Source organism: Fistularia commersonii, chromosome 22 (genome assembly GCF_037954325.1).
Source record: "Fistularia commersonii isolate RoL2024-O1a breed Wild chromosome 22, RoL_Fcom_v1.0, whole genome shotgun sequence".
Taxonomy (NCBI): Eukaryota; Metazoa; Chordata; class Actinopteri; order Syngnathiformes; family Fistulariidae; genus Fistularia; species Fistularia commersonii.
This window is the reverse complement of record NC_141305.1, coordinates 472,389-492,500: the sequence shown is the minus strand read 5'-3', so window position 1 is coordinate 492,500 and position 20,112 is coordinate 472,389. Positions and strand designations below refer to the sequence as shown.

Genomic DNA, 20,112 nt, shown 5'->3' with positions numbered 1-20,112 from the left:
GGTCACACGCTTATGTTGGTTGAGAAGGCCTGGGTCTAGCATGGAATTGTCCAACATGTCTTGGTATGTCGAAGCTTTCAGAGTTCCTTTCACTGGAACTAAGGGGCCAAAACAAGCCCACACCACAATCCTCCCTCCACCAAACTTCACACTCGGCACAATGCAGTCAGATGATCAGCGTTCTCCTGGCGACGGCCAAACCCAGACTCGTCCATCAGATTGCTAGATGGAGAAGCGCGATGGGTCACTCCAGAGAAGGCATCTCCACTGCTCTGGAGTCCGGTGTCGGCGTGCTTTCATCTGCTCGGACATGGAGAGCCATTCTATGAAGCTCTCTGCGCGCTGTTCTTCAGCTCATCTGAAGGACACGTGAAGTTTGGAGGTCTGCAGCCATTGACTCTGCAGAAAGTCGGCCGCCTCTCGGCACGATGCGCCTCAGCGTTCCTCCGACCCGCTCCCTCAGTTTACGTGGCCTCACACTCGATGGCCGAGTCGCCGTCGTTCCCAAACACTTCCACGTTCTTCTGATCCAGCTGACAGTCGACTGTGGAATGTTTAGGAAATGTCACCACTGGATGTGTCGCACAGGTGGCCTCCTATCACAGCTCCACGCTGGAGTTCACTGAGAACCTGAGAGACACCTGTTCGTTCACAAATGTTTGTGAAAACAGTTTGCACGCCTTGGTGCTTGATTTGATGCACCTGTGGCCGTGGAAGGGACTGGAACATCTGAGATTTGGACGGATGAGACAATACTTTTGGCCCTGAAGTGTATCTGGACGGGTCCACAGGAACCTTCTACATTTCCCCTAGAACTATCCCAAGCAACCTGTAGAGAAGCTCCCTGCAGGAACGAGTCCTCTTTATGGAACCTTGTTCTCCGAAGGTACCGAGTGCTAGAACATGGAGCAGGTTCTCCAGACTCACAAAGCAACAAAGAACCCCCAGCATCCAGGGCTCTGCAACTAGACTTCTACAATCACCAGAACCTTCTACGGAGCACTCACTCGTCGAGCACTGGAACCTTGAAGAGTAATTATTGAGGACCGTCTTTCAGAACCTTCCCCTGTGAGAGGTGATGGGACTGAAGAACCTCACAGTCGCCTCGTGGTCCAACTGTCGAAGGAATGTCTGCTGGAGGTCCCAGGTTCTTCCCGGGTTCTCCATGTTCTCCAGGCTGAGTTCCCTCACTGTGGAGTCTCCAAGTTCTCCCTGTGCTTGTGGAGAACATGGAACCAACGAACATCGTTTGGAGCCAACGTTTGGATGTCTATGTGTGGTCTCGTGATTGACAGCTGACCCGTGAGGCTTAAGCCCCGCCTCTCGCCGTGATTGGCTCCTCCCCCTCACGCCGACACACTGTGATGTTTCCTCCATCCACGGGAGCGTGAGGAGGCGTTGGTGTTGTGCTGCAGCTGTGAGGATGGAGGAGGTGGAGAAGGCTGGAGGTCCTCGTGGAGAACAGGAGTGGATTGTCTCAGAGGCCGCTAATGGGCCGGCTGCTGCTTTAAGGCATTCCTGGCCTCCCACCCGCCGTGCACGCCGTCCACAGGGAGACACAAACGCAGACTCGCCGCCGCTGCTCGCCGCCGCCTATCGCGGCATCGGCCCTTTGAAGCCGCCGGCCACGTCCGGCCATCATCTGACAACGACCCGCTGACCACACAACATCTCCGTCATCAGCAGCACGCCACTTCCTGTTTGTGTCCTCCATGCCGGGGGGGGCGACGTCCCAGAACGACCGAACGCCAACAACTGCAAACAACCCAGTGAGGAGCGCAGCGACCCAACCCGCACGCCAGGACGCCGCCGCCGTTGCCCCCGGTGACGCCGTCCCCCTCGGCCTTGTTTTTCCCCCCGTGATTGAAGATGTTTGTTTACCAAGAAACACAAACCCTGAAATTAGCAGAGATGGTCTTCCTCCTCATCTGTGTGTGTGTGTGTGTGTGTGTGTGTTGCAGGGTGTGTGTCAGCCTTCTCTTTCATCCCCTGTAAATATAGCGAGGCAGAAACATTTACACAACTCGGTTTCCTCTGAATCTCCGGGCGTCCAATCAGAACGCGGCGCTCCCCCCTTCGCTCATCCTGCATGAAAACACAAGAACCCACAGGAACCCTTGGAGGAACCCTTCTCAGAGAACCTCCTTCAGAAGCGTGGATGGAAGCAGGAAGCCGATCGGTCACGTAAACGACGACCAAACACAACCAAGACTCTGAACCTTCTGCTTCATCCTTCGCCCTCTGGAACGGAGATCAGATGATTGGCGCTCTCGTCGCGTCTCTCCCAGACCTTCAGAAAGTTCTCCAGCCAGACGGGTGGTTTGTGGAACCCGGACTCAGCCGTCTTCTGAGTGCTACCGCTTGACAGTGACCGTGACTACAAACATGGCCGTCGACCCCCAGGAAATCCCGCAGACGGCAGCGGGAGGCTGGAGGTCCGACCTCCCGAACACCCGGAGCTCGACCGACGGGCCGGACGCCCAACAACCCCAACAGCACGAGCACAACAACTGTGTGAGAACATCAGCGCGGTGGTTCAGCAGAACCTTCTCACGGGTCATCTGACAGACGGCGCCGGCCGTGGGACCCTGCGCTGGTCTGGTCACCAGAGCAGCAGAACCTCTGGAGCAACCATGTGTTCGGAGACGACAGCAAGGAGGGAGGAAATGGCTTCTTCCCTGATAATTATTGAGAAACTTGTCCAAAGAAGGTGAAGGCCATTCCGGCGTCCAATCACAGCCCGGGGGCGGAGCCACGGCGGCACCATTCAAACGACACACTTCGCCGTGGAAATCATCTCCAACTCCGATTGACACGACCGGGGTTCTACTGCTGCCGCTCGAGGAAGCCATGAAGATGAAGAGGAGTTCAAACTGTCAGCCATTAAGGTGACGGACCTCAACGCACTCTGACTAGAACCTGCTGAGGGAGACAGAAACCTGCAAGGAGGAACCTTCAAAACCACAAATGTTCAGCGAGAAATGATCGATGACGAGGAGAAACTTGTACCGTCCTCCGGAAGCCTCTCTGAGAAGGTCCGGACCTTCCTCCCGGTGGACGTGGTTCTCCTACCTTTCTGTTTGTCCATGTTCCTCACTGGAGCCGGAGCCTCCGTCTCATAACGTCCGAGCCTCCGACGAGAAGCGACTGCTGCGGACAGAACACTGGCCTGTTTCTGCAGAAGGTCCCGCCCCGCCTGGCCGTGATGTCAGCAGGGGCGGGGGGGCACGGCATGAAGAAAACATCTGGCTGGCGGGAAACCACCTCAAATACGCTTTCCGGACTAGTGAAGCGGCAGAAGCTTCTGGAACTGACGGGCCGGTGCGGGATCAGTCCGTCGGCCCGGATCAACCGCCACGTAAATCAGCCTCCGACCGAGGGGCTGCTTTTCACCCCAAACCCCCTCCGGACCGACGGGTGGAAAAACAACGGAGCGGTCTGTCCAAAATGCGATACGGACTCTTGAACTTTTGTTGAAAAAAAAACGAGAAAATGAACAGAATCTTAAAAAGAACAAAAATGAAACCACGTATAGCACATAGCATTTCTGAATGATTAACTAATCGGGTACTCATTGTGTCAAGTACTGCTAAATGTCACAGAGACCGATGGCTTCAATATGAGTCCCTTTTGATTAAAAGGAGGGAATGAAATCGTCCAAAGGGTCTGGCTTTTTTTTCATCCAATCTTTTATTGAACACAAAAAGTATAAACAGATATACATATGTTCAAACAAAGATGGGAAAGTAGAATCGAATGTCAATAATACAAACAGAGATGAGGAGGCGTAAAGACATGAGGACATTCGTTTTGTATGCAATCACTTAACCGTACGAGTTAACAAGATGAAAGGTTTGTGAGAAATGTTTAATTTTAGAAGAAAAAGAAAATAAACAAATAAATGAAATGAATAAATAAACGGCATGAGAACTTGTGTATTTAGCCGGATACCTCCGCCCGCCAGGGGGCAGCCGCGCCCGCCGCCCGGCAGCGGACCTCGGCTTCGCATCCGCAGAAGAAGAATCACGGAAGTGGGGCGGGACTCCTGGCGGATCAGCGGGCTAGCGAGCTAACCGAGACGATTATCCGTCAAAGCAGCGGCTTCATCGCGGGTTCGGTTCCAACAGACGCCCGGACGGAAGGTAAGCGACGCGTTCGGCGACCCGGGGGCTCTTCGGCCGCCGTGTGTCCGGATGTTTGGAGTGAATTTTGACGTGAGCGGCTTTTCGTCCCGTAGCATATTAGCAAGACGTAGTTGCAGCTATTAGCCGGTGGAGCTTCGGTGCTAATGCTAAGCTAACAGGAGGCGAAAGTCAGCTGATCGCGCCTCGCTCCCCCGCCGGGGTGTTTGACGCCGGGGAGCCGCTCCGTCACCGTGCGCTTTAAGGACTTTTATTTATTCGTCCGCAGTTCCAAGATGACGGCGGCTCCGTACAACTACTCCTACATCTTCAAGTACATCATCATCGGTGAGTCACGGCTCCGCCGGAACCGATCGCTGCACATTCCGATCCGGATCCGGATCCGGACCGAGGCCGACCAGCTCTTCTGCACATCCGGGAATGTCGCGCTTCCTGGCGGAAGCGGCTCAGGACCCGAATTCCTCCAGCAACCGCAAGATCCAAGTGTTGTTTTAAATACGCTAACGTTTGCTTCCTGTCCCCGAAGGCGACATGGGAGTGGGGAAGTCCTGTCTGCTCCACCAGTTCACCGAGAAGAAGTGTGAGTCCTCTTCCCCTTTTCTCCTCTTGTTTAGTCTTTCATTGTAAAAGAGCCGGTCCAACTCGCACAGACACCCGCTGGGTTCAGTGCAGAGACGGCTGTCGGACCAGGGTGGAGATCAGACACCTCCCTGGTCCTGCCAAAACCTCCAGGTCACCCCGGATCAGGTGATGAGGAGCAGCTCGGTGGACCGGCTCGGCTCGGCTCGGCTCGGCCGGGAGTCTAATCTGATTAAATCACTTCTCTGCTTTCATAATCTCAGAGCTGTTTTCCCTCAATGTGTGTTTGTGTGTGTGTGTGTGTGTGTGTGCAGTCATGGCAGACTGCCCTCACACCATCGGGGTGGAGTTTGGGACGAGGATCATGGAGGTCCACAGTCAGAAGGTGAAGCTGCAGATCTGGGACACGGCGGGTCAGGAGCGGTTCAGGGCCGTCACCAGGTCCTACTACAGGGGCGCCGCGGGGGCCCTCATGGTCTATGACATCACCAGGTACCCCTGACCTGCGACCCTTGCGGCGGTGGCGCTCTGGCCTGTCGCCGTGGCGTCGGGAATGTTTCACGTTCTTCTCTGTGTGCAGGAGAAGCACCTACAACCACCTGAGCAGCTGGTTGACCGACGCCAGGAACCTGACCAACCCCAACACGGTGAGTAGATCTCGGACGCACCTGGACGCGAGACGGCACGCCGCCACCGGGCGGCGCCGGTCGGGTGACCGCCCGTGACCTCCTGGTGTTTGCAGGTGATCATCCTGATCGGGAACAAGGGCGACCTGGAGGCGCAGAGGGACGTCACCTACGAGGAGGCCAAGCAGTTCGCTGAGGAGAACGGTGGGTAGAAACCTCAGCCTGCAGCCCAGAGACCTGCTCACCTGCTCACCTGCTCACCTGCTCACCTGCTCCCTGAGAGCTTCAGGAAATGAAAACACTCAGGTCTAATCTGGCTGTCCCTTTTCAGGTTTGCTGTTTCTAGAGGCCAGCGCTAAGACGTGAGCACACACACACACACACACACACACAACCAACATAGATAGTCGCCAGAAGCTGTGCCTGGAGGTGTTTGGGTCCTGATGGCTTCCTCGTGTTGCTCCTCCAGGGGGGAGAACGTGGAGGAGGCCTTCCTGGAGGCCGCCAAGAGGATCTACCAGAACATCCAGGACGGCAGTTTGGACCTCAACGCGGCCGAGTCGGGCGTCCAGCACAAACCGTCGGCGCCGCAGGGCGGACGCCTCAACGCCGACAGCCAGCCGGCCAAAGACGGCTGCAGCTGCTAACCGGGGCCTGGAGACCACCGGCCGGACGCAGATGGACAAACTCACCCTGACCTTCTTCTCCAGACACTAACACGCGTCTCCTGTCCATGGAGACCTGGAACACGGCCGTCCTCTGCTCAGTCAGACCGCTCCCCATCCAACCATTAGGACCAAACCCGCAAACACAAACTTCTCCGGTCTCGTTCCTCGGCCCGCGTCCGGGGAACCGAGGAACCTGACCTTGGAGAACCGTAGGAGAACCTCACCATTGCAGATCTTGAATTGGTGTGGTGTCGTCCCCCCCCCCCCCCCCCCCCCCACACACACACACACACACACACACACACACACACACACACACACACACACACACCCGGGCGTCCCCCAGATTCCTTCAAGCCTTGTCCACTGAGATCTCAGCTTTGGACCAAAAGTCTGGTCAGATAGAAGGTTCACAGGCGGGCCAAGCTACAGTTCTGAAGACCACAGTCTTCAGGGTGTCCAGCCTCATTCCAGCCGAGCCCCCAAACAGTCCTGGACTCGTGTCCGGACCAGGTCCCCCAACAAAACCCGGAAGAACCGTTGGTCCCCAAGATGCATTGATGAATCCCTGGACCCTCCTCTCAGTCAGAACTAGTCCAGAGTTTCTTTGTCCCATCAAACCTGGACCAGAGAGATTCTGCTCTGACCAGTCAGACCTCTGATCTCCATGTCTTCAGAGTCTGAATCCCGGTCCGGACCCGAGCCCAGACCGGGTCCAGGGGTCTCTGGCACCAACCAGAACCTCAAAACCAGACCGCGTTTCTCTGTAGGCTTGGACCTTCTAGGGACCTTCTCTCTAATCCCAGTGGACCTCCGAGGTGAGAGCCATCCCTGTTCCAGACGCTCCGTGTCTCCAAAGAGGACTTCACGTTTGTCAGCTCAGATTTGAAGATCTGGACCAAACCCGAACCCGGACGACCAGCTTGGCCTGCCAGACCTGGACCTCGGGTGGTTCCCGTCTGCAGTTCAGTCCAAAGCGGAGTCTGCTCTTCAAACCTCGGCCTGGAGTCTTTGACGTGAACCTGTGGATCCGTATTCTTGTTCCCTCACGCTTCTGTCTGAGGTTCCTCCTGTGAAAAGTCTTAAATTTCATGTTTGGAGACCAGAGTCTTCAACCGGAGGCCCTGGACGTCAGAACGTCGGTCCTCCGACGGCACCTGGCCGGCTCCTGCTCAGATCTTTGGTTAATTTATTGTTTTAGCCGTGGGCTGTGGATGGAAAGTTCCGGAGCGGAACCGGTACCATCAAGCCTGTGGAAGATCTTCTTCCTCCAGCGGAGATCACGCCGCCATCGGTGGGGATCGGTAGACCCAAAGAATGTTCTGTCAACCATCGGGCCGTAACCCCGGCGCCGGCGGACCTCACCGAAGGTGCCGGACCTCGGGCTCCGGAGCCGTAGTCCAGCATGGAGAACCGGACCTTCTGAGTCCTCGGCCTCGGTTTGATCCAAGTGCAATAAAGGCGGCGGCGACCCGAGTTCTGGAAGCGACTGGAGAAGGAGCCCCGACCCGACCCGGCGGGTAACCAGACGGACGTTTTGACGAATTCGTGGGTCCAAAGTCCCGAGGAGAAGGCGAGAGCCGAGGCAGAACCTCCCGTCCCGTTCCGGCGCCGGGCCGGAGCTTCTGCGTCGGCGCCTCGGGCACCGACGGACCCTCGAACGCATCAGATTCACTCTTTGCCTTCCGGGAAATAAAGTATTGTGATTGTTGTAAAGCGTCCCTCTGCCACTGATTGACGCCGCCGTGCCTGTTGTCACGGCAACACCGCCGCCGCCGAGCCACTCCGACCCGCCCAGACGCGGCGCCTCCGCTCGTCTTAGCCGGAGTTGGGCCGGTATTTGTTTTCACGCTTAGCATTCCAGCGCTAACCAGCATCTACACACACCTGCGTTTGCACTGGAGCTGCAGGACGTCGGCAGGACGTCGGCAGGACGCCTGCTGACGTCTGGAACACCGAGGAGACAGAAGATCATTTCCAGCAGAAAACCTCCAACTTTCACGGCAAAGGCAGGAAAACGGTCGTCACCGGCGTTCTTCATGAGAACACGGACATGTCATCTTACGGTCGGCCTCTGTGACCAGCGCCGCTCCCCCGACCTCCTCCTCTGTGTCTGCTGTTGAATCTTGAAGACCTCAGTAGGACCTGCTCGGAGGCCTCAGCCACGCCTGTAAGTAGGTGAAACTGCACCTTCTGGACCTCCTCAAGGTGTCCAGCATCCCTCAGAACAGCAGCAGAGGGACAGGAAGCATTACAGCTCCAGTTTGAAGGCGACCGGTGATCCTCAGTCAGGATTGCAATCATTTTAGATGAACTGTTGAAATTATACTTGAGAAGAAAGGCTGGTGGAGATGGAAGTTAAAGCTGTGCTGGAAGCAGGAGCCCACACAGCCTGAGGAGTTTTCCAAGAGCTCAGATTGTGGAGAGATGGTACCAAGACAGGTGAAACAGAAGTTTCCTCAAACCGGGCCAAAGATGGTGCAAGTTTCCTGGAGAAGTTCTTTCCAGACAGGTTTTTAAAGTGTTCTTTAAGTTGAGCTTCCAGCGGCCCGGCGCTCCTCAGGAACTAAAGCTGAAATGCTGCTTGCTCTGTGTGACGTCCTGTGACCCTTGACCCCAGCGTGGGGCTCCAGGATGAAATAGCCACATTTCTTAAAAAGTGTTCCCTTAACCTCCTGTCTGACTTTCCCAATAATTTCTGTCAGGGATTTTGAGCAAAAGGAGCTTTATTTTTCAGATCTGGGTCAGATAGTTCTCACAGACCGCTACAAAATCTAAACTGGACAAATAAACACAAACTGTCAATCCAGCCCCGATAGCTGATCAATAAAACCTTTTGATATCGTAAATAAAAATGTAAGAAAATTTTACAAACTTAAACACTCGTTTTACTTTAAAACGTCAATGACATCATTCTACATTTTACTCGGCCTATCATAAGCTCCGCCTCTTGCACAGAATTTGATTGACAGTTACCGTCAACTAATCAAGGTGAAGGGGGGGTCATGTGACCTTGCCTGCTCCTTGGGGATTGGAGGAACTCCTGGATGAAGAGCGGCACAACCTTCACACTGAGTGGAAACATAACTTTATTTAACAAACTCCACAGAGGCGGCCCGCTCCCTGTGATGTCATCACCTCGCAGAAGTCTCTCAGTCTTTGATTGGCCGCGGGGTGTGACATCACCAGGAGGCCTTGCTCTTGGTCGCGGGTTCCGCCTCTTGCTCGTACTCGATCTCCACGTACGGCCTCTTCTTCCTCGCCGCCGAGCCGTTGGCGGGAGATTTGCCTTTGGAGCGGCGGGCCTTTGCCTTCGCTGTCTGCTCTTCCTCCTCCTCCTCCTCTTCCTCGCTCATGTCCACGTCCTCCTGGCCGCCTTCCTCCTCCTCTTCATCGCTGCTGGTCTTCAGCTTGTTCATGTCCTGGAACCAGAGGGGACAACTCAGCAGGCGTCGGGTTTACGGTTCACCCGCAGTCCCTGAACGCATCATCATGGTCATCTAAAGCAGGGATTCTTAAGCAAAGGGCCGCGGCCCAAACTTGGGCCCGAGCGCCATTCTAGTGGGCCGCAAAAAAAAATCTGTTTTGTACGTGTGGGCCGCGGGATGCAATAACAACTCCTGACCATGTAGTGACGCTAATTCATCAGTCAGTTGTTACTTTAACCGGCTCCATAAATAAGGAGAAGACATTCAGCTAGCTGGAAACAAACAAGATGGAGGAATATTTAAAACAAAAAAATGAAGCCGACCCCCTGCCAAAAAGGAAATTTTTGCGCAAGTACGATCCCGACTTCATGAAGTACGGCTTCCTAAACGGAGGTAGCGAGGCAGTGGCGAGAGCCCAGTGTGTGGAGTGTGTGTTAACGCTGTCTGACGAAGCACTTGAGCCGTCAAAACTACAGCGGCACCTGGAGACCGAGCATCCCACGCTTGTGGGAAAGCCGGTGGAATTTTTCAAGAGAAAAGAAGACGGGCTGCCGATGCAGAAAAGATGGATGGCGTCACTGACTGGCAACTCTAAACGTGCACTGAAAGCTAGCTAGCTCGTAGCCAGACGTGAGACACAAAGTAAGAAACCATTTTATTTCATTTTATTTGACAAGGTTTTTGCTTGGTAAACTGTAAGTGGATTTGGTTTATTGAATTGAATTGAATACAAATCAAACCAAGAGTGAGATAATTATAAACCTATACAGTGTCTATATATTAAATAATACATATTGAATAATATATAATACAATTAATAATAAAAAAATAATATATATTAAAATTATATTTAATGGGCCCTGGGCCACTCTGTACTGGAAAAATGGGCCTCAGGGTCGGAAAGGTTAAGAACCCCTGATCCAAAGGCTTCGTTCTATCTGAGCTCCATCTGACTAACGATGTTTTTCAGAGTGAGCCTGTGTTTTAAATGACTATTTATGTTCTTCCGGACTCTTAACCCTTCTGGCGTAGATGAGATTTTACCTCGAAGTCGCTCAGGTCGCTCTCCTCCACTTCTTCTTCGGCCACAAACTCCCGCTTCCCCACGTCCTGCAGAGGCAACAGGACATCATGTGACACGGCAGGAGGCCCGGCCTCCTCTGGGGCGCCCACATTCTAGAGGTTCTGCCCGATGCAGAGATGTTTTCTCCCCGGATCCGACGTCTCCCACACGTGCAGGTGTCGGCGTTCATTTATTGGAACGTCACGTGATTATTAACTCATTCAATGTGGAACGTAAGGCCGTCAAAACCCCAAAGCTCATAAACGGGGCTCTTCCTCACCTCGTCGTCCTCCTCCTCCTCCTCAGACTCCGACTCGCTCTCGTGCCGGTCCTGCTGCTCCATGGCTCGGTCGAAGGCGTGAGCCGGGAAGTTGTAAATGTCTCCGTACTGTAACACAAAGCGCACGTTAAACACGGCGCTCCCTCAAACGTCAGGGTCCAGGAGCGGCGGCGAGGCGTACCGTCCCCTGTTTCAGACGCTCCAGCAGCTCCTTCTCGATGGCGTTGTCCAGCTGGGCGGCGATCAGGGCCTTCTCCTGCAACCACGGAAGAACAACCAGCGTCAGACCAGAACAGACGGGAGTCAGACTCCCCTATGGACCGACCGACCACCGACCTCCTTCCTCTTCTCCCTCTGCTCCACCTTCCTGCTCAGGGGAACCAGCTTCCTCCTGCAACACACACACAGTTAATGCACACACACACACACACACACACCTGGAGGAAAACAAGCCTCCACCTGCAATAGACACTAAACGACACACCGGTGTGTATCAATAAGACACTTGCATGCAGTACTGTGAGATGTGTAGTAGTGCTAGTACTACTGTAGTACTCACTGTCTCTTGAGTACCAGTTTCCTCATGCGGATGAGGTACTGCGTGATCTTGGTGAACCTCTGTTTACACTTGTGCCTCAGGAATCGAGGCCAGTAGATCAGGTTCTCGTCGATCTGTTCCAGGGCTTTTTCATAGTTTTTACTGAGCTTCACCTGCTCATTTACGCGCGCGCGCGCGCGCGCGCGCACACACACACACACACACACACACACACACACACACACACACACACACACACACACAAAATAGCAGCACATTGAATAGAAGGGACTACAGACTGATTGATAGGTAAGAGGAAGTGGGGAACGCTTGCTCACCTTCTCCCACATCCTGGCGGGGAAGGCTGCCCTCTCGATCACCTTCATGTAGAGGAAACACTGACCTGGACAGACACACACACACACACACACTCTGATTCATCTGCATCTTGTCCTATCAGAGGTGGAAGGGGGGCCACGGCGTTACCTTTCTCCTCTCGGATGGTGGCATACTGGCTGTTGGCGAGCGGGCAGGATGAGCGGTTGCAGAGACCCGTCAGGTTGTACTCATTCCTGCAGAAGTTCTGGCTCTTCGTCCTGCGGGGAGTCCAACCTGACGTTAGAGCTTCTTCTCATAGTTAAAGCTACAGTCCAGACGATGAGCGAGGTGAACAGGTAAAACATATTCTATGTAGGACTGCTATCAGAGACTGAATCCCAGCCATGAGTCCACCCTCGCCCTCTGCAACCCTGCGACTACCGACAGGAAGTCCTGACTTACTTTACTTTGAAGGAGCAGAACTGTCTGTTGCCGATGATGTCCCAGATCACCTGCGTGGCGCAGACACAACAGCACGTTAAAGCATCTCAGAGTTGATGTGTGGATTAGGGGCTGGAAATAAATACGCCGAACAGTAGCGATCCCGTCCCCGGACTGACGGCAAGACACCGGATGCCGGTGCGGCTCCGCGTGTCCGCGGGGACAACCGGGCTCCTCTTTGGGGCGGAATTTGGCCATCAAGCTAGCACCGCAGCGACTAAATTACAACACCGGGTTTCGAAACGGAAACCTTGAAAATCGATAAATTTGGCTTCTCCAGTGTAGCCGGGGGTATTCTCACTGATCACCGGAGACGGCGACCCGGTACATAAAGCCGGTGAGCCGGTAAGACGGTAACTTTGCGATGCTAGCCACCGTCTAGCTAACGCTAGCATGGACACCTCGCCGAGCGGAACCGGTCACTCACGTCGTCGTGTTGCATCTTCGGTTCGTCACGGAGCCGCGCGGAGACCCGCGGTTCGTTCCAGAACTTTTAAGGAGACGAGTCGGGTTATTATTATATTTTAAATGTCTCTTCAATTCGTTTCTCTGTTAGAGGAGTCACATGGGTCGCCTGGAAGCCACCATATTGTTTGGTTCAGAGAGTTAAGAAATGACGTCACGGAAGGAAGTATCGCGATACGAGGGGCAGAAAACGTGAACGAGCAGGAGGAAGTAATTGAAAGTCGATTATCAATACCGTGATCAGACGGGTTGATGGAGGGAATTTATTCAGTTGCACTGGAACTTTTTTGTCCTTATTTTGCAAAAAGTCTGAATGGAAAACACAGATTCCCACGTTTTTACATATTGTTTCGACATGGCGATTAATGGCGTTAAGAGAAGTTTTAAGGACGTAGTGAGAGAAGATATGAAGCTAGTTGGTGTGAGAGAGGAGGATCCAGGGAATAGGGTGAGATGGAGAAGGTTGACTCGCTGTGGCGACACTTGAAGAGAAGAGACCAAAGAAGGAATTTTGTGCTCAACGATGAAGACGATTTAATAAGTAATTTGAGGAAACGTCAAAAAAAAGTTATTGTTGTTTATGTGCTTTTAATTGTTTTTTAACACAACATAATATCTTACGATGATAAATGATGAGATATTAGTATATCACCTCCGGTTCGGGAATCAGACGGTTTGAGGCGCTGTAACGTAACAAGGTATTGGGGCCGCGCCTGTCACGGAGAGCCGTGATTGGACCGATCATCACGTGTCTGAACCGAAAGGATCGTCGCCGCCGAGGCGCCGCGGGAAGGTGATGCAGCGCGGCGGTGCCTTTCACTCCCGGTTCCGTGCTCACACCGAACCACCGGCGGAGGAACCCGGAAGAACCCGCCCCCCGGGACAACTCTTTTCCTGGCTTCGTGTCACCGAGCGTGAAGCGACACGAACAAAACCGACATCTTTCTGCGCGAGGTGCATTCTGGGGGATGACGTCACTCTGTGACGTAGCCGTTCTTCCAGGTGAGTAACCGGAAGCGCCGCCTGACCTGCATCTTGTGCCTGAACTTCTAGATCCCACAATTCTTCATACAGGGACGTCGATATCTGTTTTTGGAAAATAATACATGTAAGTAAAGTGAGCTTGGAACAACCAAGACCCTTTTCTCACAGAATACCTGATTATTATTTATAATGTACTTAAGATAAATGTATATATGAATATATTCCAGTTTTTCTTCGTCGGTGCTCAGCTGTTTTTTTTATTCTGTTTTCCAGATGAATCGTAGAGCGGTTCTTCTGCCGTTCGTCTTGGAGGCGACGGTTGGTCTCCTGATGAAGGTTCTTCCGACAGCGGCTCATCAGAATCCTCAGGTGAACGTGGCCAGGTGTGTTCCAGCAGCTTCTCAAACCCTGAAACCCTCACAGATGGAATGGAGATGAACATGTATCCTGAACGATCACAGTAAGACCTTGTCAGATCTCCGGCCACACACATCTCTGTTATTGTTTGCACGTTCGGTTCTGGATTCAGGTCCACGTTCAGGGTCGTCCCTTGGGAAAGGAAAGACGTTCCCTTCATTTTCCCGAACACTCCCCTGTCCTCTGCTGCAGGGGTCCCCGACCCTGGTCCCCGGGCTGGTACCGGTCCATGGATCGTTTGGTACCGGTCCACAAAGACACTCTTTATCGGTAAAAATTAGTGTTTTTTTGTATCCAACCTTCCTTGAAAAAAGGGTTCGCCTTACTGCCGCACTTCACTTCGTCTTGCCATTTCACACATCGGCTTCCACAAGCTAGTCCTTGGAAAACTTGAGCCAGAAACAAAAGTTGCCGGAGAGCTTATTCAGAAACAATGAGACCGCAGAAGTGTCACAGACTGCCGGCAAAAAGAAATCTGCATTTAAAAGTAAGATTCCTACCTACCTTACAGGTGCATTGCACCAGGTTGAACAGCTAACGAAGCTATGAAACCCTCAAAACTTTCATTTTTTTTATTGTTTATATATATATATATATTTTATAAAAGTGCAGGTTGATTTTAATCAACTAGTATGATGTGTAATGGTTGTATTCAGATTAAATAGTGTGAACTGACAAAGGTTTTTATTATTTGAACCCCCGCACATCTTTTTATGCATAAAACCAGTCCTTGGCACAGAAAAGGTTGTGGACTGCTGCTCTGCTGGACCCTCCTCTTCAGGAACAACACAAAATCACCATTCTCTCGGTGGCTGCAGTTCTGATGGTCAGTGAGTCTTCAGCTTCCTGTCCAGAAGCCCCAGGACTTCTGACCACTGCTGCTGGAAAACATCAGATAAAGTATTTCACGCTGTCTGTTGTTTCTGAACAGAAACATCATTTATTTCTCAGTAATGAGACTTTTAGCCAGAATAAAAGGAAAGGTTTACAAGACAGTGGTGAGACCAGCGATGATGTTTGGACTGGAAACTGTTCCAATGACCAAAAGACAGCAGGCAGAACTAGAGGTTGCAGAGATGAAGATGTTGAGGTTCTCTTTGGGAGTGACCAGGATGGAGAGGATCAGGAAGGAGTCCATCAGCACATGTTAGATGTTTTGGAGAGAAGGTCAGAGAAGCCAGACTGAGATGGTTGGGTCATGGACAGAGGAGGGAGAGAGAATATATTGGTAGACGGATGCTGGAATTGGAGCTGCCAGGCAAGAGGTCTGGAGGAAGACCAAAGAGAAGATTTATGGACGTCGTGAGAGAAGATATGAAGGTAGTTGGTGTGAGAGAGGAGGATCTAGAGAATAGGGTTAGATGGAGAAGGTGGACTCGCTGTGGAGACACCTGAAGGGGAAAGCCGGAAGAAGAAGAGGGGTAACATGCAGTTCCACATGTCACCTCTCGGGGCGCCACTGGGGCAATTTTGTGAAGTGTGTTGGGGGTCACGTGACCCCAGGGAACCCTGAGGGGGTCAGCTGGGGCAACGCGAGAAACTCAAACACTCAGAACACACACACACACACACACATATACTGTATTTAATGAAAACTCCATCCGATAACAAACACGTTTTATTTTATTTCCTTTACATTAAACAGTTTATTGATGATTGACTGACTGAAACATCGTTTGGCGAACGGGATCCGCAGGTCCAGGTCTGATCAGTCCAATCGATGGGATCGTCCAGGAGCCTCCGGAAGTTCCACCGGCCTCAGACTCCAAACGGATTGACTATTGATTATTACATCAACCGGCCTGAAAGATGGCCTTGGCTTCCAACTGAAAAGACAAATCTGTGGACTGGCTGGTTGAAGCGCTATCTCATTAGCATAGTTAGCATCTCCATCAGCAGCAGTGATGGAGATGCTACACTAAGCTAGCTTGGCTTAATATCCAGACAGGAGTGCATTTTTAGGAGATTTAGGGTCAGGTTTTGGTTTTCAGACATTCCTGAAACCAGCTCCGTGTTCTGGAGATAAAACAGGCCTTTGAGACATTAGAGGATCACACACACACACAGGCATTAACCCCGCTGTGTGTGTGTGTGCGCACGTGTTTTCTCAGTCACCTGACCTGAACATTTACGACCTGAAAACTGACAGGGATGTGGTTTCCGAGGCGTCCGCCTGCAGGTGTGATGTGAGAAGGTGAAGTGGACTCGGGGCGGACGGCGCTTCAACGCGGCGCCGTCTCTCACCCCGGCATCGACTGAACGGCGAGTTCAAACAAACACGAAGAGTTCTGAAGGTTGCGAAGGCTCCGGCGGCTCCACCGCCGCAGACGGCTGCGGGAACCAGGAGTCCGCGTCCTGGTGGCTCCGCCGACGGGTTGCGGTGCGGCCATATTTACACCGACACGACGACCGACCGCCCGTCCCTTCATGAACCCCCGCGGGTCTCCGGCCGGTCGGGGTCTCAGGTACGAGGGGGGGGGTTAAGGGTTCCGGACCCGATCCGGGCATCGGGCTCTTCCTTGCAATGGTCGCCATGACAACAGCAACGTTTATTATTAGCATCGACGGTTTTTCGGAGGACGCGGCCGCTCTCGTCGGGACATCAAAGGCTTCATGGATGGCGGGGGGGCTTCTGGGGGGGCGGAGGGCGGGGGGGCGGACGCGAGTCTTAGGAGGTCTTGACCAGGTCGTAGACGTAGATGTGGAAGTCGTCGTCGAACTTGATGAAGTAGACGGAGGGCTTGGCCTCCACCTGGTGGATGACCATCCCCGAGCGCTTGCCGCCGTCCTCCTTGGCGTACTCCACCTGCTTGCCCACCAGGCTGTCCACCACCTCGCCCGGCTCCCGCTCCGCCGCCAGGCCGTCGTCTGCGGACACCGGGGACAGTCTGCATCAGGCACAAACCTCACACACCTCCCGACAACCTTCGCCGCGGTCGCTAACGGCCGCGGCTTTGATCGTGGCGGGGCACTGACTGGAGTCGGGCATGATGCGCAGGTCGCCCTCCTTGTAGTCGTCCAGCAGCTGGTACATGTAGAGCACCGGGTCCTTCTCGTAGGTGATGTAGAACCAGGAGGTCATGATGGGGGCTCGCGCCAGGACCATCCCCCGCCACTCCTCCTTGGGCCCGTCCTCCGTCTCGAACATGTGCTCCACCGCCTTCCCGATCATCGTGTCCGCCAGCAGCGAGTCGCTCACGCGGGCCGGAGCTGGGACGATCACAGAGCAGATGGTCGGCGCGGCCGTACTCACGGCGGCTCCCGGACAGGAAGCGACGTCGCGGCGGCCTCGCTCACCCACTCTCTCGGGCAGCACCTCCAGGCCGACCACGCGCTCGTCCCCGTACAGCTCCAGGCCGTAGATGCAGTCGAAGCCGTCGTACTTGATCAGGTAGAGGGACGGGTTGACGGGAACCTGGTCCAGGACCGTCCCCTTCCACTGGGACGACTTGCCTGGCGTCGGGGGAAAGATAACATTCAAATGGCACTTTTCTTGCAAAAGCCGCGGTCGGACCCATGAGGTCGGGGTCAGAGGTCACGGCCCCACGCTTCCCTTCCATTTTCAACAAAGTGATGTCAGCCCCAAAACAAAACAAATCCAAATATATCTATAAATAAGTTAACACAAATCAAAATATTTGAATAAATAAATGAAGGAAAATAGATGTTCAAAATATAAAGACATGAAGGAAAACAAACAAAAATAACCACATTTATTTACAAGAATAAATCTAAATCCATTTTTGATTAGAAGCGGCACCAGGATCTATTCCGCCGCTACTCACTGCCCTCCTTCCAGATGTGCTGGATCCTGCAGCCCACGATGTTCCTGCGGGGGGGGGGCAGGGCCTTACTGGGCCCCACGCTGGTCCTCGGCCTCCTGGGGGGGCAGGAGGGCAGAGTTAGCGGGGGGTGGGGGGGCGAGGGGACGGCGCCTGGCGCCCGCTCCCAGATACTGACTTGTGAGAGTTCTTCTTCTTCATCACGTTCGTGGAGACGCCCGACTGTCCTGAAACACAACAGGACACGTCGGCCGTCAGTGCGTTTGGTGACGGGACGCCATGTTCGCCGCAACGCCATCCAGACACCCGGAGAGACGTGAAAGTGTTATTTTGATTGACACGGAGTAAACTGCTACCCTTGGCCTTGCTGATTCACGCTACGCTTCCCTTTGAGCCTCCAGCTTCCCCTTCTTCATCACAAGGCCCTGTGTGACATCACCGCTTCCCCTTCACGTGTGTGTGTGTGTGTGTTTGTGTGTGTGTTTGTGTGTGCGTGGTAGAGGTCAGGTCCTCACCTCCATCTGCACGGGGCCGAGGGGCCGCTGGGCTCTTAAAGGGGGTCTTCATTCATCCACCTGTGGGGGGGCCTGGCAGGCCACCCGTCCGGGCCGGAGGGGCAGGATAGGGGGGAGGAGAGGCAGGAAGGAGGCGGGGCTTAGAGAGGCCTCATGCAGGGCGGCGCCAGGCGAACTCCTGGAGGACTCCTTCACGCTGAGGACGGAGAGCAGATGATCAGCGGCCGGCAACAGTCGGTGAGCCAATCACGGCCGGGGGGGCCGACGGGACCGAGGGGGTTCGGCGGCTGATCGGGACCGGCCCGTCCCGGCCCGTGATTGGCCGCGGCCGCACCGGAGAAACGTCCAAGAAGTGATGTCATCACGTCTGACGGACACCAAAACACACGGGGCCACCGGTCAATCGCACAACTTTTACTAATGGGTGCACACTTGGGTTACACACTCAGCTTACCATACATACCATACACATGGAGACAGCTGTGTGTGTGTGTGTGTGTGTGAGTGTAGTACAGCTGTGTGTGTGAGGGTAGCACTGCTGTGTATGAGTGTGGTACAGTTGTGTGTATGATTAAAGTACTGATGTGTGTGTGAGTGAGTACTGCTATTGTTGAGTGTAGTACTGCGCTGTGTATGAGTGTAGTACTGCTGTGTGTGTGAGTGTGGTACTGCTGTGTGTGTGTGTGTGTGTGTGGTACGGCTGTGTGTGTGTGTGTGTGTGTGTAAGTGTAGCACTGCTGCGTGAGTGTGATACGGCTGTGTGTATGATTAAAGTACTGATGTGTGTGTGAGTGAGTACTGCTATGTGTGATTGTAGTACTGCGCTGTGTGTGAGTGTAGTACTGATGTGTGTGTGAGTTCAGTATGGCTGTGTGTATGTTGAAAGTACTGTTGTGTGTGTGTGTGTGAGTGTAGTACAGCTGTGTGTATGTTGAAAGTACTGCTGAGTGTGAGTGGAAGAATACTTGTACCTCCGCCGTGCATGACTGAGTTGTACTCCGTGTATCAGGTACTGCGACAAACAGGAATTCTCATGAAGTTACACGGACTCGGAACACGCACACGCACACACACGCGCTGGAGATGCTGCCAATGTACGTGAAGGACACACACAGACACACACACACACACACACACACACACACACACACACACACACACACGCATTCCTGATATTCTCCACACTTCCTCCCCCGCCTTGTTTCGTACTTGCACGATCTTCGTGCACGCGCCCGCGTGCGTTACCTGCAGTCCCTGCCGGGTGTCTCGTAATGAAAGGAGCGGCTAATGATGCTGATGACCGCCCGCGGGTCACTGCGGCCCCGCGCACGCCGACCCGCCGACACGCCTGCCTGCCTGCTTGCGTGTGTTGTGCGTGCCCCGAGCGCGCGCGCGCGCGCACGCACACACACCCCCTTGCTCACGCATGGAAAAAGCCCACGCAGTGTGGCGCGGGACACACTGCGCCAGTCGTTCCGGAGCCCCGCATCCTTGCAGAGGAGGCGCAGGCGAACAAAGGAGAGGCGGCGGTGTGCGGGAGTCGCCGGGGACCCGCCGCGACCGCCGCCGTCACGGCGCGGGAGCCGCTGCGCTGCGCCACCCCGCGGCTCCCGCACCGGCCCCGCTCGGCGCCGCGTCCTTCTTACCGATTCGACGATCAGCGCCGCCGCATAATCCCGATCGGCAGCCGCGGCTCGATCGATCCGCCGTCCCTCCGCTGGGCTCCGCTGCGCCAAGCTAGCTGTGCTAAGACCGGCCGGAAGCGCGGAGGCGCGGCCTTCAAAGTAAAAGCGAGCAAAAGAGGCG

The 20,112-nt window shown here is 54.0% G+C and overlaps 4 protein-coding genes and 1 non-coding gene across 8 annotated transcripts in view; 1 reads left to right on the top strand and 4 right to left on the bottom strand.

Annotated features, from left to right (window-relative positions):
- The window catches only part of LOC147221192 (actin filament-associated protein 1-like 2), a 9,864-nt gene extending 6,719 nt beyond the window's left edge, over window positions 1-3,145 (bottom strand). For 3 of the 4 annotated variants that reach the window (XM_086169367.1, XM_086169368.1, XM_086169370.1), the window contains exon 1: window positions 3,073-3,140. In XM_086169367.1, coding sequence (XP_086025493.1) covers window positions 3,073-3,088 — 16 coding nt within the window. In that variant the 5' untranslated portion in view covers window positions 3,089-3,140. Of the gene's footprint in view, window positions 1-3,072 lie in introns of all 4 variants that reach the window. The other variant, XM_086169369.1, reaches the window with a different exon arrangement.
- Window positions 3,146-4,012: 867 nt separating this feature from the next.
- On the top strand, window positions 4,013-7,726 carry LOC147221191 (ras-related protein Rab-14-like). Its single transcript, XM_086169375.1, has 8 exons — window positions 4,013-4,142; window positions 4,411-4,469; window positions 4,669-4,722; window positions 5,036-5,213; window positions 5,302-5,368; window positions 5,464-5,551; window positions 5,679-5,709; window positions 5,817-7,726. The coding sequence occupies exons 2-8, from the start codon at window positions 4,418-4,420 to the stop codon at window positions 5,992-5,994; spliced, it is 648 nt and encodes a 215-aa protein (XP_086025501.1). The 5' UTR covers window positions 4,013-4,142; window positions 4,411-4,417; the 3' UTR covers window positions 5,995-7,726.
- Window positions 7,727-9,087: 1,361 nt separating this feature from the next.
- On the bottom strand, window positions 9,088-12,744 carry mak16 (MAK16 homolog (S. cerevisiae)). The gene is made up of 10 exons (XM_086169373.1): window positions 12,571-12,744; window positions 12,105-12,154; window positions 11,811-11,920; window positions 11,663-11,727; window positions 11,346-11,497; window positions 11,123-11,177; window positions 10,968-11,042; window positions 10,787-10,894; window positions 10,488-10,553; window positions 9,088-9,437 (listed from the first exon to the last, which is right to left on the bottom strand). The coding sequence occupies exons 1-10, from the start codon at window positions 12,583-12,585 to the stop codon at window positions 9,198-9,200; spliced, it is 936 nt and encodes a 311-aa protein (XP_086025499.1). The 5' UTR covers window positions 12,586-12,744; the 3' UTR covers window positions 9,088-9,197.
- A 528-nt stretch (window positions 12,745-13,272) lies between these two features.
- Window positions 13,273-13,375, bottom strand: LOC147221189 (small nucleolar RNA U13). The gene has a single exon (XR_015107903.1). It is a non-coding gene; the product is annotated as a small nucleolar RNA U13 (small nucleolar RNA).
- A 2,236-nt stretch (window positions 13,376-15,611) lies between these two features.
- spinb (spindlin b) lies at window positions 15,612-20,069 on the bottom strand. Its single transcript, XM_086169323.1, has 7 exons — window positions 19,953-20,069; window positions 18,307-18,502; window positions 17,970-18,018; window positions 17,795-17,889; window positions 17,307-17,462; window positions 16,986-17,219; window positions 15,612-16,877 (listed from the first exon to the last, which is right to left on the bottom strand). Exons 2-7 carry the CDS (start codon window positions 18,356-18,358, stop codon window positions 16,678-16,680), a joined length of 786 nt encoding a protein of 261 aa, XP_086025449.1. The 5' UTR covers window positions 18,359-18,502; window positions 19,953-20,069; the 3' UTR covers window positions 15,612-16,677.
- Between the last annotated feature and the right edge of the window lie 43 nt (window positions 20,070-20,112).